The following is a 16,673-nucleotide window of genomic DNA, read 5'->3' as shown; positions in this document are numbered from 1 at the left end:
CCTTTTCTTCCACAGTCAAACAAGGTCTAAGGGAATGTTTTGAGGCAATGGATTATACTAAGATATTACATAACTGACAACCCTGGCAACCATGAAATAACTTCCCTCTAAGCTTCCTATCAACAACAATTCTCTTCAAAGTAATTTCCAAAGACTTAAGAACACCAATTGAGGAGCTTCCATTCATTTTCAACAAGTAAAAACTAAAATTACAATCCTTTATAATACCAGTCACAAGTATTTTATTAGCATATGCTGCAACTAAGTATTCCCTGATATATAAAACCTATATTATATATTTTTAAAATTAATTGAAATATAGCTAAATATTTCCTTGAAAAAACTTAATCAAAGAATAAATCTGTGATTTATTCATTAGCATCAATAAATGCTGATTAATTGATCATGATTTCTCTAAATGTCTTAAGATGTTCCAAAGAGAAAATCATTTCTATACTGACCAACTATTTTCTTTTTTAAATAAATCTTCACTTGTAAGCTTTAGTTATTTGTTTCATTTATAAAAGTCTTGCAGAAAAAGTTACCTTTGAATACGAGACAAATACAATTTGTTATAGGACAGTGGTAAAGATAATTTTTAACATCTTAATAATAATAATTTTGTAATACTTTGTAGTTTTTCCAATGTCTCATTTTAATATAAATTTTTTTTTCCAGGAGTAGTAGTAGTAAGGTAGGGAAGGGGTAAGACTAGTCACTAGAATAGTTGACCTTTAAGATCCTATGACTCAGCTGGTGTTAGAACTATGAAAGAAGCCCATTTGATTTCTATTTTGTCCCATATCCTAACTTTTTTCAACTTCTTCCTGTTTTTATATGTTAACTCTCTTGGTCTCACCAATAATTTTTCCTATACTACTACTACCTTCACTTACACCCAACCTAGAACAGAATATATAAATACAGTTATGAAACAAATACTCAACAAGAAAAATTCATTAAATCCATCAATTACTGTAATAGATATAATAAATGTATCTGTTCTATAGAAATCTGTTCTACACAATTTTTAATGTGACATCAATGTAATGAACAAGGAAAAAACTTTAACCATAATTCACTGAATGACTCTGATCAAAGGAACCTTATTTTTAAACAGTATATTAAAAATGTATTTTTTCTTGCAGCTGAATGAATTGAGTTGTGATGACTCAGAGGTCAAAAGTTTTACTTAAGCTGAAATAAAATGCTGAAAATGGGGGCAGTCATTAAAACATCTAGACCATGAGCCTACTGCTGTCCTGTTCTTGTTACATGTGAAATCACTTAAATTGATTCATTAACTCCCTTTTTAATGAAACAAGGCATACTTCTTCCTATGCTGAAAAAAAGGAAATATGTCCATTATTTTCCATGAACAACAATGTTAAGACCCTAAAGTAAAGCAAGTCTGCTGAAATCATTTAAGCATTTTCTATAAAACAGCTCTCTAAAATCAATAGATACTTACTGTGACCAATTGATTGTTCAACCACATGATCAACATCCTTAATTTGTGATATACAAGATGACTGAGAGGTTTTAGAAGATATTCTCTAATGTAAAAGAATAAATTCATTCATTTTAATCCTTGGGTTACAAACCACATCAAAAAGAAGAAATATATGTCCTATATTCTCTATCAACATATAACTAGTTCTACAAAAACCTCAGCTGAAAAAAAATTTTAATATGCAGATACCTTAGAAAGTCATAATAAATTCCAAAGTATTATTGTCACTACAATATTTTCATATTTTGAAAAAAATAAAGCCCTTTAACCTCACCTGGAACACATTCCATCTTTTAGGCATGCTATCTTCTCAACAAAATTCAGAAGAAACTTCTCAATGAACTAAAAACATACCTAGTCATGATTTAACAGTATTTAGATGCAAACAAAGGAATTATAAGTCAGAATACACTATCCTTAAAGGAGGAGTTGATGATTAAAATAGCCCAAAATCTTTAATACAATACTATCTGGGCTACAAACAAATAAATATGGCTGTTTCCAAACTATTGGGGCACAGTGTATTAATGAATTACATTAAGTGGTAGAGTCACTGCCCTAAAAAATAACACTTAAATGCACTAAGAAAATAAATATCCCACAATTTTTCTATCATCAAAATAAGACTTCATAATATTATCTTTTTTACTGTCATCTCAATATTTTTCACCCAAGCTATCATATATTTAATTAATATTCTATAATGTTATATGCAGATTTTACTTTTTGCAATTTATCAGAAAAAAATTATTTACTCATCTATTATTCTTCCAAAAAGTTCAAGACCATTGACTTTTTAAAATACTGTCTTCTTAAGTTGATTTCCATCCTGTTTCCACATAATTAGTACTTCAAAAGGAATTTTGGGATAATGTTGAAAAGTTAATTAAAAGTAGTGTAAGCATATGTGTCAGTCAAACATGACCTCTGCTCTAAAGTGCATTTAAATGCATGTCACCTTGACATGTAACACAGAAATGTAAAATTTTTTGGTCAATATAAATCAAATGTACACTAATTTATTCAGCAGGTTCCCAGTATCTGAATCAACATTAGAAATATAACTAGTACTTGTTATTCTGTTATTGACAAAAGGAAGCATATTTAAATGATAACAAGTACTCGTGGATGTCATTTGGAAGTTAAATTGTTCCCCAAGGATATCCTCAGTAAGCTTCTACATTTAAAGGTCATTTAACACCAAATTATGAACAACTGTTGCATTTATTAGCACAGGCTCAATAATTTGTAAGCTATAGTCATCAATTTAAACTGACAATAGAGTCTAATTGTCCACTGGAATTAAACAAGGAAAATAGACCTTTCTATAAACTTTTGCTCTCTGCTACATAATTTAATTTACTAAGGCATAACAGAAATATCACTTTGTAAAATGGAGGTACAAATTTTACTCAAATGTATTTATAAGGAAAAATATTTTATAAACTCAATAGGGAAAAAAGTCCCATTTCAACAATTTGATCAGCAAAGATAGCAGAGTAGTTTTTTTCCTCAAACTTCCAATATGGAAACCTAAGAAAAATAAATTTTGCATCAGACATAGAGTAACTAAAACAAATCCACAAGATAAGACTCTTAACACAGCAAGAGATTTTTAAAAATCAAATAATAAAGCTGTGTGACCCTGGGTAAGTCACTTAACCCCAACTGCCACACACCCCCAAAAAAATAAAATAATACAAGAGACTATAAATACTTACAGCTCACATTAAGCTTCCCTCCCTCCCAAACCACTCCATACCAAAGACAGGGCAAGTAATCCCAAAGATTTGTGTGCTTCCAAGCTTAGCAGTGGCACCTTCAAGGCAACCACCCAGCATAAACTCCCCACATCCCACAAAAGGCAGCTAATTAGCAACTAATTCTGCCCAGTTACATGAAGGAAAAGCAACAGAAATTGAGGCAGGGAAAGGAGAAGAACAAAAACACAGGTATTACGAGAAAGTTGGAAGGGAAAGAATTTCCATCTAAGGGAAAATAAATTGGAAATCCAGTTGGGGTCACTCCTTGCCCACCTGCATTTAATTCTGAACAGAGACATAGGCCAAGTCACCACAACCTGGAGCAGAAGGGAGGGAGTCATCTGCAAAGCAGTGAAAGGTAGAGGGACCAAGGATAAGAAACCAGAGGTTCTAAGACCAAAAAGTCAAGGGAGAAAGCCTTAGTAAAAATCTAGCTCACAAGCAGATAAACCAGCAATGAGAACCATAAAAATAGAAGGAAGAACGAATGAAATCCAAAGAAATGCCAAAAGAATTTATTACACTATTAAGGAAAATGAACCAAAGTTTCCACAGTAAAAAGAGATTTTTATAGATTTCCCAGAGACCCTGGTCTCAAAAAACAAAAGCAAGAAACTCCAGAAAAACACGAGCTGTGTGACCCTGGGCAAGTCACTTAACCCCAACTGCCTTGCAAAAACAAAACAAAACAAACAAAAAAAAAAACTCCAGGAAAGTTCCAAAGAGAAATAAAACTTTTAAAATAAGTTATTAGTAATGAAATTTGGTCTGAAATCATAGCTCCTAACAAAAAAAAAAATCAGAACATAACCTAGATGACACAATGGAAAATCTTTCCAAAGAGGTGATTCTTAACCTGGGGTCTATAAACTTTTTAAAAAAGAATTCCGATAACTGTATCTCAATATAATAGATTTCCTTTGTAATCCTTTGTATTTTGTGCATTTAAAATCATTATTCTGAGCAGAGGTCTATAGGCTTCACAAGACTGCCAAAGGCATCCAATGACACAAAAAGGTTAAAAAACCATTAAAGAAAGGTTCTGAGAGAGAATAACAGATTGGGAAGACAAAAATACAAAAGTGGAAGATAATTTGTCAGAAGAAAATCAAAAGGCTTTAAAAGAACATTTTTAAAAATATACATGAATTCTATATAAGCAAAAGCAAATGACTTAAGAATAGGATGCAAAGAAAAAACTTAAGAATTATGAGTTTCCCAGAAGAATATTACAAGTTTAAAAAAAAAAAAAAACAGGAACAGTTAGATGGTGGAGTAGATAGAGCACTGGCCCTGGATTCAAGAAGACCTTCGTTCCAATCTGGCCTCAGACACTTGACACTTACTCAACTGTGTGACCCTAGACAAGTCACTTCACCTCACTGCCTCACCAAAACACACACACACACACACACACACACACACACACACACACACACCTTAATACCGTACTGCAGAAAAAATACAAGAAAAAAATACACAGAACATTTGAATATTAACAACAAAATATTAGTCAACCAAATTCACAAAACACCACCAAAGAAAAGTCCCAAGATCTAAAATTAGGGGCATGTGAGGAAAGAAATAAACACTGTGCTAAGAGCTTAACAAATATTAACTCCTTTGAGACTTAAAACAACTGTGAAAGGCAAACACAGGTCAAGTAACTTGACCAGGGTCACACAGCTAATAAATGTCTGAAATCTGACTAGGATTTGGATCTTCTTGATTCCAGGTCCAGAACCTATGTACTGCATCACCTACCTGCTCCTATATATAATTAATCATTCCTACAACAAACAAAATATTTTCTAAGCAACCAAGAGAAAAATTTTCAAATATGAAGAAATACTATCCTAAATAATTAAGGATAGTCATGATAAATATTCCAAAAAGCAAAGGGGCTGAAGATGAAATCCCAAAATAATATATCCTATAACACTAGCCTAATCATCAATGAAAAAAGATAGACTTTAAAAAAAAGAAAGATGAGAGAAATATTTGATTTACACTTCTAACAAAAGAAACAGACAAAAAGTAAATAAGCACATTTTTTAAGAAACGACTAAGTAAATACATGTTCTCATGTTTATAGGAATAAGTGTTTTTTTAAGAAACTGAACTGAAGGTATTGGTAGGTTACATGGACTCTGGTCAGAGGAACAGGATGTGATGTTATGGTGAGGCTCAAAACATGATTCCTTTCACTTTTTTAAAAAGAAAGTACCAAATGCAGTACCCATTGCCTTAAAATGCCAAACCTTAAAAATGCCAAAACTTAAAAATCAATACAGGCAGCTACCAAGAGGATTCAGTGTCAAAAAAAGTTGATGGGTAGAATATACCAGTTATAGTTATTGCACAGCTAATATATATCTATCCATTTTCCATTAGTAGCTCTGGTTGGTTTCCACTCCAGGGAACATCATGTCTCCTCGAAGATAAATTGATCACTTGAAATATCATCACCATATAGACTGACTCAACTTTTGATACCAAACATTTTCTCAACTCCCTCAGGAGGTTAGAGCCATAAACACTTCCCAAAGCCTTCTTTTATAGAGGAGTAGGAACTTTGCAAGTAACTGTCCTGTTTTCACCAGCAGTTCGGTTTGATTTCCCCTCCTGGTGCCTCCTCTCCCATCTTTTCAGCTTCATTTTGTGTGGTCTTCCCCCATTAGATGAATGTTTCTGAATGGCAGGAAATAAAGAAGAAATTGTGCAAATATTTTTACAAGGAAGACACAGGCATAATGGTGTGATATCTTTGATGGCAGAGATGCATGTGCAACTCCTGAGTTTTCAGGAAGCTGCCCTTAAAGAACATAACCAAGATGGGGGCACTTTACTCACTGAAAGTATCATAATTTGAGCCCCAGATCTGTTCCTCTGCTTTTAAGAACACCAACTATCCTCTCTCCCAAAACTGAAACTATTAGTTGAGACCTAAAACTATAGTGAGCAATGAGAAGACTAAGAAGGAAGGCAAGGATTGAGGAAGAGGATAAGGTCTAATACCAACTACCCAATCTAGATCATCGGTGACCATGGCATCTAGACTAGAGAGGAGATGTCAAAAAGCATTTATTAAGTGCTTCTTATGTGGACAAAACAAGGCCTTACCACCAGGCAGAAAAACAGTCCCTTCGTGACCTCAAAGAGTTCAAATTCTACCGGGTGAGACAATATGCAAACAACTAAATACATACCAAATATGTGCAGAGGAAATTGGAGGTAATCTCAGAGGGAAGGTATTAGCAGAGGAGGTAACCAAGAAAAGCCTCTTGCAGAAATTAGGATGGGGGCAGCTAGGTGGCGCAGAGGATAGAGCACTGGCCCTGGATTCAGGAGGACCTGAGTTCAAATCCAGCCTCAGACACATAACACTTACTAGCTGTGTGACCCTGGGCAAGTCACTTAACCTCACTGTCTAGCCAAAAAAAAAAAAAAGAAAGATATTAGGATGGATATCTTGAAGGAAGTCAGAGAAGCCAGGAAGTGAAGGCAAAAATAGAGTACATCTTTAGGCATGTGAGACAGATAGTTAAAAGGCAAGAAGTCAGAAAATAGTGTCCTGTGTGAGTCACAACAAGAAGGCCAGTGTAGATGGACCAAACAAGATCTACCAACGCATGTAAGTATGCTATATGGGAATGGCATAAGCAGAGAACCTCAAACCAAGAACGGATGCTAAAAATATGAGTAAACAGAAAAAAAAGTAGGGCAGCTAACGCTCATCTTTATGAGTTCAAATTCAGTCTCAGACATTTACTAGCTGTGTGATACTGGGCAAATCATTTAACCCTGTTTGCCTCAATTTCCTCACCTGTAAAATGAAGTGGAGAAGGAAATGGCAAACCATTCCAGGAAACCACAAATGAGGTCATAAAGAGTCAGACACAACTGAAACAACTGAACAACAAAACATAATTACAACCATAGTTACCAGTTGGACACAACTGAACAACAACAAAACAGAAAAAACAACAACAACAAACACAATGAAAAAATATTATGGTTTAACAGAAAACCAAGAGGAAATCGCAGAAAGGGGAGTAACCTAGAAAGATTACAAGTTACCTATAACAGTGGGTAGAACTGAGGAAATAAGAGTATTAAATAAAGAAATGAGATATTAAAGGAGAATTTGAGGGAGGGTAGGGAGTTGAAAAATGAAAAAATTGCTTAAAACTGAAGGTTGAAAAACTTACCCCAAGTAATAGACTACCTGAAAAAAAGAACATAGCAAACCCAATCTAAAAGAGTCTGTGAGATACAAAAGAAATATTAGAACAAAGTCAGAATATAGAAGTAAAAGAAGAAAATGAAAGATGACTGCTACTCAAAACAACTTACAAAATAAACTGAAGAGAAGTAATTGAAGAATCAACAGACTCTCTGAAGACCAAGATAAATTTAAAAAAATAAAAATAAAAAAACTTAGACCTATATATTTCAAGTAATCATGACAGAAAACTGCCCACATGTATCAGAACCAAAAGGGAAAGTGAAAATAGAAAAAACTGTCTGGTTGGCTTCTGAAAGAAAGATCCAAAACAAAACAAAACAAAAAAAAAACCAACAAAAAACAAGGATTCAAAAGAAAGACTCCAAGGAGTGCCAAAATCTAAAAAAGTGACTGGTCACTTCCTAGAAAAAAGGCCCAAATGAAAACTCCAAGCAATGCCATATCCAAAATCCAGAGCTTCCAGGCAAAGGAAATACATTGCAAGCAGTCAGAAGGAAAGACCTCAAGTAACAAGGAAACATATTCAGGACTTGACAGCAATCACTATTAAAAAAAAAAAGAAAAAGAAAAAAGAAAAAAATCTAAGAATATAATATTCCAAAAGGCAAAAAATAAAGGCTTACAATCAGGAATAACTTATCCTGAAAAATTGAGTATAATCTATAGTTCTATTTCTTGGTTCATCAGTGGCTAATTGCATTCTAAACCCAGAGACTGAATCACTTGACTGTTCTATGATAAGTCTGCTCCAAAAAAAAGAATCACGTTGAAAATATAAAGATTTGCCCCAAGTTCTGATGAGGAGCAAAATACAAGATGTCCCCTAAGTTTTAGAATGGTTTTAAGCTTTGATAGCTAAACGATATATTACACTTCAGCTGAAGTCAAAAAGAGCATGGGTATTTCAGAAAACATGATCTCAAAGCAATAGTAAAAACAGAAACTGTTAAAAGAGGAAACTATATTATGCTTATAAAGTCATTGTAGACATGAGAATAATATCAATAGTTAATATATATGCTCCAAATGGCATTGTATTTAGGTATGTAAAGGAAAAGTTAATTGAATTACATGGAGAAATAGCCAGCTGACTTATAATTATACTCCCTCTAAGATCAAGAAAAGAACAAATAAAAATGTAAACAAGAAAGAATTTAGGGACTTGAATTAGAGCTTTAGAAAAGTTAGATATGATAGATTTCTAGCAATTACTGAATGGGAATAGAAAGTAGTATACATATTATCAGCTGGGTGTCAAATCTTTATAAAAATGACCATGCACTAAGGTTATAAAACCTCACAAAAATGCAAAAACATACAAATATTAAGGACATCCTTTACTAAGAATATGCAAAAAAATTATAACCATCAAATAATGGGACGTTACAGAAAGGATTCAAAGTTAAGTAGAGACTAAAGAATTTATTCCTAGAGAATCAGAGGCTCAAAGAACAAATCATAGAAAGAACTGATAATTTTATCAAAGAAAATTACAATAATAAAACAGCATATCAAAACTTGGGTGACCCAATAAAAACAGCTCTTAAGGAAGACTTTATGTGACTAAATATCTTCCTCAAGATAAAAAGAGAAAAAACCCAACTGATAATTGGTCAAAGAATATGAATAGGCAAAGGAAGAAATACAAACTTCCTTCTTCTAAGGAAGATATACTATCAATAGCTATATGAAAAAATGCTACAAACAACTAATTAAGAGATATGCAAACTAAAGCAATTCTGAGATTCCACCTCACAGATCAGATCAGCAAAGCTGACAAAAAGAGAAAAGGACAAATGTTGGAGAAGAAAATAAGCCTTTTAATGCAATGTTAGTAGAGCTATGAAGTGGTCCAGTCATAATGCAAAGTTATATGTTACTATGGCTTAAAAGTTACTAAACTTTTGGTCTAGTGATATCAATAGTGGGCTTACACCCCAAAGTTATTCTAAAAAGTAGAAAAGGACCCAATATTTAAAGCAGAACGTTTTGTGATGGCAAAGAACTGGAAACTAAGGGGGTGGCCATCACTTGGTGAATGCCTAAATGCAACATACCATGAGAAATAAGAACCCTATGAACTGATGCAGTATGAAGGAAAGAGAACCAGAAGAACAATTTATACAGTAACAACAACATCATAAAGACAAACAACTTTGAAAGATTTTAGAGTTCTGGTCAATGCAATGACCAAACACAATTTCAGAGGACTGGTAATATAGCATGCTATCCATCTCCTGAAAGAGGTGATGGACTCAAGGTGCAGAATAAGACATATGTTTTTGGACATGGCCAGAATAAGAATTTGTTTTGCTTGACTATGCACAATTGTTCAAAGCTTTCATTTTTCTTTTTACTTTTTTTCAAGGGGAGGAACAGCAAGAAAAAAGAGAAAAAATGCTTATTAACTGAAAAAATAAAAGAAAAAATTTAAAAAGCAAGAGGAAAAGAACAGGTAAATAAATGACATACTAGTAAAAGAAAAAAAGCTAGAAAGGCAACAAATCTAAAAACTCCAAAGACAAAAAAGGACATTTAGAAAATCAGGAGAAAGATAAAAATTACAGCAAAATAACCATTATAAATAAAAAAGAGCTTTTTTTTAAAATCCTCATAAAATATATATTAGCAAACCTGATTTTTAAAGAGAGGAAAACTGAGTTAAGAGGAAATAAAGGAAACTATTAGACAACATTTTGCCCAATTACATATCAACAAAGTTGATAAATGAAAAATGCAAGAGCATTTCCAAAAACATAAAATACCAAGAAATAAGAGAATTTAAATAACTCAATCTTAGGGAAAAAAAATTGAACATGCCATAAACTCCCAAAGAATAAAAACATCAAGACGAGAAGGATTTACTAGTTAATTCTATTAAAGATTCAAAGAAAAACTTAGTTTCAATATGAGATAAACTGTTCCCAAAAACAGAAATTGAAGAGATCTTAGCAAATACCTTTAAAGGATCTTTGATACCTAAAGTAAAGAGAAAACAGAAGGAAATGACAGACCAATATATCAAGACCAAACTGAAAGACCAATATACTTAATGAATATCAATGTGGAAATATTAACTAAAATATGAGCAAAGAGGCTATAGCAATGTATTAAATTAAAAAGATCTTATCTGTCTTCAAGACTTAGCTTAAACTTCTAGACCATGTCACCAACAAGAAGTAGACACTTTCTCCCACCTTCACAATCTCTGAAACCAACAAAATTCATTTGGAGAAATAGAGCATCTAGAATATCAAGAGAAATAATGAAAATAACTAGAGAAGAATAGCATATCCAGACCTCAAATGATATCGTAAAGTAGCCATCATCAAAACGATTTTCTGTTGGTTAAAAAACAGAGAGACCGATCAATGGAAAAGACTAAACAAGGGAGAATTAGAAACAATGGAACTCAGTAATTTAGTGTTGGATTAATCTGGGGGAAAAAAATAACTACTTAGGAAAGAACTCCCTTCCTGATTAAAAACTGCTGGCAAACTTGGAAAACAGTCTGACAGAAATTAGGCTTCTATCAACACCTGAAGTCATAATATATAATATATGTTAAAAGGATAAATGACCTTAATATTAAAGATCTCATTATCAAAAAGAGAGAGAAACAGATAAAATACCTTTCCCAGCTATGAGCACGGGATGAATTCTTAACCCAACAAGGGATAGAGGCAATTACAAAAGATAAAATAGATTAAATAGAATAAAATAGAGATAAAATTAAATAAAGTAGAGATAAAAAGACTTTGATGAAACTTATTGAAAAGCTTCTATATATACAAAAGCATACATCTAAGTTAAAAAGGAAACAAATGGTAAAAAAATCTTTCCACCAAATTTCTCTGATAAAGATTTGTTATCCCAGATACATAAACAATTAACAGATAAAACATTAAAAAAAATATATTCCTCAAATAGATAAGTGATCAAAGGATATGAACAAACACTTCTTAAAAGAATTGCAAACTATTAATAACCATATGAAAGAATACTCCAAATTACTAATAAGGAAAAGGAAAATCAAAATAACCTTGAAGTTTTACCATATACCTTGAAAAATTGGCAAAGATGAAAAAAGATGGGAATAGTCAATGTTAGAAGAGTTGCAAGAAGATAAGCACACCTTGTTAGTGAAGTCGTAAACCAGCATAATCATTTTGGAAAGCTTTTTGGAACTACGCAAATAAAATGACAAAAATTTCCACATCCTTTGACACAGAAATTCCACTACTATGCTTATGCCCCAAGGAGACCATTAATAAGGAGAACGTGCCTACATCAATCAATCAATTAATAAACATTTATTAAGTTCCTACCATGTTCCAGGCACAGTGCTAATTGATAGGGATACCAAACGAGGCAAAAGACAGTTCCCGCCCTCAAGGAGCTTACAATCTAACGGGGAAGATAACATGCAAATAAATATACACAAAGCAAGCTACAGACAGGATCAACGGGAAATAATTAAAAGAGGCAAGGCCCTGGAATTAAGAGGAATTGGGAAAGGCTTCCTATAGAAGGTAGGATTTTAGGAATGACAAAAGCCAGGTAGGTCAGTAGCTGAGGCAAAGGAGAGAGAGCATTCCAGGCACAGGGGACAGCCAGAAAAAATGCCTGGAGCTGAGAGATGGAGTGTCTTCTTCCTGGAACATCCAGCAGGCCCAGTGTCGCAGAGTCAGGGAGTAGGATGTTAAGAAGACTGGAAAGGTAGATGTGGCTAAGTTAAATGAAGGACTTTGAATGCCAGAGTATTTTGTATTTGATCCTGAAGGCAACAGAAAGTCACTGGGGTTTATCAAGTAGGGGAGTGACATGATCAGACCCGTGTTTCAGGAAAATTACTTTAGTGTATGAATGGAGAAGAGATTAGATTGACTTGAGGCAGGCAGACCCACCATCAGGCTATTGCAATAATCCAGATGTTTGGTGATGAGGGCCTGCACTGAAATGGTAGCAAAGAATTGAAAATAAAGTATATACCCCATAGATGGGCTAAACAAATTGTGCTTTAAGAAATAACAAATATGATAAATACAATAAAGCACAGAAATATCTATATGAACTATATGAAATAAGCAGAGCCAAAAAGACAATATATACAACTATCCCAATGTGAACGAAAAGAATGACAAAAAAATCAAAAGCACAAAATTACAAAAAACAAGCAAGGCTCCAAAGAAGAGATATTAAGGAGACACTCTCTCCTTAACTCCCTGGGTCCAGGAATGTGGTTCATTTCATAGATTTTCAGACTTTTGCAATATATTGATCAGTTTCGCTGATTTTTTTTTTCTATTCTCTTTAAAAATTGTTACATGGAATGACTTTCTGAGAAAAGGCACTGGGAAAAATTCTGGTGACTTAAAAAAGATAAATAAAAATATATTTTTTTAAAAAGCTCAAATCTCACCTTTTACCAGTGGTGCCCCACTTCCTTTCCCTCCCACCCAGTCCCTGGCCTTTAAGAGTACCTTCAACTTATTCTGTACATATCTTTTATATACATAGTTATTAGTATGCTGTCTCCCCATTAGAATGTGAGCTCCTTGAGGACAGGGACATTGTTTTTGTCTTTCTTTGAATCTCTACTGCTTAGCTTAGCATAGTGCCTACTATATATATATATACTAAATATATTATATATATGATTTATAAATGTTTGCTGACTGACTGGTCTTCTTGCCTCCTCTAGTCTCCCTAGATCCAAAACTTCTGAATAACATCACCAGATTTTTTTTTTAAACTTAGAAGGATCCATGATCTCATTGGTATTGGTACCTCTTCCATCAGTACATACAACTATTCCTCCACACATTCTTTCCTTGTGGGATTTCTTGTCCTTTCCTTAAAGGAAAGATTCATACAATGAAAAACAGGTCTTTCATTTCTTTTTTTTGCCTTTTGGTGAGGCAATTGGGGTTAAGTGTCTTGCCCAGAATCAAGTGTCTGAGACCAGATTTGAACTCAGGTCCTCCTGACTCCAAGGCTGGAGCTTATCCACTGTGTCACCTAGCTGCCCCTTTCCATTTCTTTTAATATTTACAGGATAGCAGTGTTCACTCCTGCTACCATGTTATCCCTCATTCTTGATACATGGCCCATTAAATTAGAAATTGGTACTAGACCTCCCTCTACCACTGCAGGTTTATTCCTTCTCAGAAAATTGTAGTCTCAGAGTTGCCTAGAGAGAAAACTGAGAGGTTGTGCCTTTCCCAGGGTCACACAGCTACTATGTGTCAGACGTGGCACTGGAACCTAAGTCTTCCTGGCTTTGAGGCCAGGTCTCTTTGCACTATGACATGATGAATACCTCTCTGACTACTAGAGTAATCTTCTTAAAACAAAAGCTTAATCATGTCCTTTTCCCTGTTCAAAATCTTCAATAGCTCTCTAATATCAGGAAGTTCTTCTTACCTGGAATGCATCAACATTGCTTGAATCTCCCGCTAGTAAGGTGCTCCTTGACCACCCTTTCCTCCAAAGTTCATTTGTCCAGTGAACTTTATTAGCACTTGTCTGTATCATTCACTTATCACTCAATCAACAAGCACCTACAATGTACCAATCACAGTGCTTTCTTTGAGATACAAAGAAAAATTAAAGCCTCTGCTCTCAAGCTTTTATCAAGAGATGTGTAAATAAAATGACAGATTTAGAGCTAGAAGGGAACTCAGGAACTCAAATAGTCCAACTCTCTAGTTTTACAGAGGAAACTGACATCCAGAGAGGTTAAGTGATTTCCTGAAGGTGATACTGGCAGTAAATGATAAACCTAGGACTTGAACCCAAGTCCTCTATTTTCAAATTCTTTGAAGAAAAGCACTAGAAGCTTAAGTATCAGGATCCCTTCAAGTATTTCCCCTTCACAATACTGAAAACTAAAAACCCCTGGGCCTACAACTAAACTTTTCAATACATTATCTTCTCCAATTTTTTGGAGAAGATAATAAGCACGTAGACTCTTGGAGAACAAGGACTGTCTCCATTTTCTATATGTAATATTTTCTATTGAAGTAGTTGGCACATATAAGTATTTGATGATTTTCTATTCCATTTCACACAGAAAATGGCTAAGTCTTAAGAAGGGATTCTAAGAGGCAGAGGTGTGCATTCCAAGCACAGGAGAAGACAATGTGAGTATAGAGATGGGAGATGGGATTGTCATGTGTGAGGAATAATAAAAAGTCCTGTTTGGCTAGAGAGTTAATTGCACACAACCTTTGACTTAAATCTTTTATTGTCAGCCTTTTACAACCTGTGTTCTTCCCTACTAGATAAATCACAAACCCCTCAAAAGCAGGAAACACCAGCAGTATGGTACAGTGGAAAGATCCCTGATCCCTGATCTGGAGTCAGAAGAACTGGATACAAAAACTTGCTCCGGATATATAAACCATATTACCTTTATGATGCAAGACAAGTTACTGGGCCTTGGAGGGATTCAGTTTCCTAATCTACAAAACAAGGGGACTAGATCATCTATTCACTAGATGATGTCAGAAGTCCCTTCTAACACTGTCTATAATCCTATCCCTTTTAAGTTTTTACCTGCCTGACATAGAATAGGCATTCAATCTGACTTAACAAAGTTTTCATGGAGGAAGTTAGAAATTATTTGAAATTGAGAACTTTGTGTTAAGTTTCAGCTAATGAGTGGCCAGCAATCTATGCTTTTTAAATAATGTCCATCTTGATACATGCCACAGAATTTTGCAAACTTCTTATAAGCCACTTTTCGCTATAAAAGACAGTAACTTTAAAGGGAGAGTGACAGGCAGCTCAAAAAGAAACAATACTCTAACACTCAATGTAGATGGTGAAAAAGCTGTGTTCCCAAAAGCCAAAGAGACTCAACTCCAGAAACTTGTCATTTCAAGAGACGCCCCACGCACCCTTTTTTATTTGGGGCAGGGGAGGAAAAAAAGTTAGAGACTGTAGGTTCGGGATGAGGGACAGTCCCCACTCCCCCCAAGCTTTTCATTTTGACTGGTTTTCTGTTTTGTTTGTGGGGCTGTTTTTGGGGGGGAGGTGGGGGGATGCACAGCAGCCCAGGCGGATTTTGCCGAGCCGTCCCGGGAGGGGGCACGGGAAGCAAAAGTGTGGCAGTGCAGGGGGCGAGCCCCCCCCCATTGCACAGGATGGGGCGCAGAGGATCTGCTCTGCAGCTGTGCACACAACCCAGTCCTCGGCACTCTGGACCAGGACCCAGGGCAGGAGCCGGCGACACCTCCCGGGGTGACCCGAGCAAGATGGGCTGGAGTTGCCAGAGTCCGAGGTGCGGGGTGAAGGCACGGGGGATGGGGGGGCAGCAGTGCCGGGGGGGGGGGCAGTGGAGGGGGAGGGGAAGCGGCGGTTTCCAGGACAACGCGCGTCCAAGCTCGCGGGACCCCGCCCTTTCTCCCCGCGGAGAGAGGAGCAGCGGTGGGAAGCCCGTCCCGCGGGGAACCGGGTGTAGGCACGGGGGTACTTTCCCCTCAGGATTCCTCGTACTTTTCCCCTCCCCAACAGCCGGCTGGCTCCCTCCTGACCCTGACTCGCGCCCTACCGTGTAGCCTCTCTCCAGCTCGCTCTCTTCATAACGAAAAGACGGAATGTAGACCTCCATGGCCTGGCCGGGCAGGGCCGGGCGGGTTGAGGGCCAACCCCCCTCCTCGTCTTCCTGCCTCCGCCCCACCATCGCCTGCCCCGCCCCTGGGGTGGGCGGAGGAGGAGGGAGGCGGAGGCTTTATTCAGAACGAGGCGCCGGAGGGGCGGGGCCGGGGCGGGGCCTATCGCCTCCTCCCGCCCCCTCCGGGCCCCTCCCTCAGCCGCCCGAGGCCGGGGGTCAAGCAGCAATCCCATCACGTGAGGACGCGACGGCCCCACGTGACCCGCGTGTGTCGGGGCAGCGAGGCCGAGGGGCCGGAGCTCTCGGGGTCGGTGCTGGGCGTAGCAGAGGAAAGAAAGCAGCTTCTGAACCCCGGGGGACTGCCTAGACCTGGGGCAGCAACGGGGGGCGGTCCCGGAGCCAGTAGCGCTGGCAGAGTCACTGCGGAACGGCCGTGGCGGCGTTGGTGGCCGAAGTGAAGGATGGGTCAGGTTAGGTAAACAAGAAGTGTGGGACGAAATACACCTGAAGTCACAACCCCCAGACACA

At 36.5% G+C, this 16,673-nt stretch overlaps 1 protein-coding gene across 3 annotated transcripts in view; it reads right to left on the bottom strand.

Moving 5' to 3' along the window:
- The window catches only part of SNX24 (sorting nexin 24), a 237,203-nt gene extending 221,000 nt beyond the window's left edge, over positions 1-16,203 (bottom strand). Inside the window, exon 1 of one of the 3 annotated variants that reach the window (XM_027874283.1) lies at positions 16,083-16,203. In XM_027874283.1, the coding sequence (XP_027730084.1) occupies positions 16,083-16,142 (60 nt within the window). In that variant the 5' untranslated portion in view covers positions 16,143-16,203. The remainder of the gene's footprint in view (positions 1-16,082) is intronic. The other 2 variants (XM_027874285.1, XM_027874284.1) reach the window with 2 other exon arrangements.
- Positions 16,204-16,673: the final 470 nt, after the last annotated feature.

This window comes from Vombatus ursinus, unplaced genomic scaffold, assembly GCF_900497805.2.
Source record: "Vombatus ursinus unplaced genomic scaffold, bare-nosed wombat genome assembly UNPS02014807.1, whole genome shotgun sequence".
Classification (NCBI taxonomy): Eukaryota; Metazoa; Chordata; class Mammalia; order Diprotodontia; family Vombatidae; genus Vombatus; species Vombatus ursinus.
Note: the sequence above shows the minus strand (reverse complement) of the source record. Positions and strands in the feature narration are given on the sequence as shown.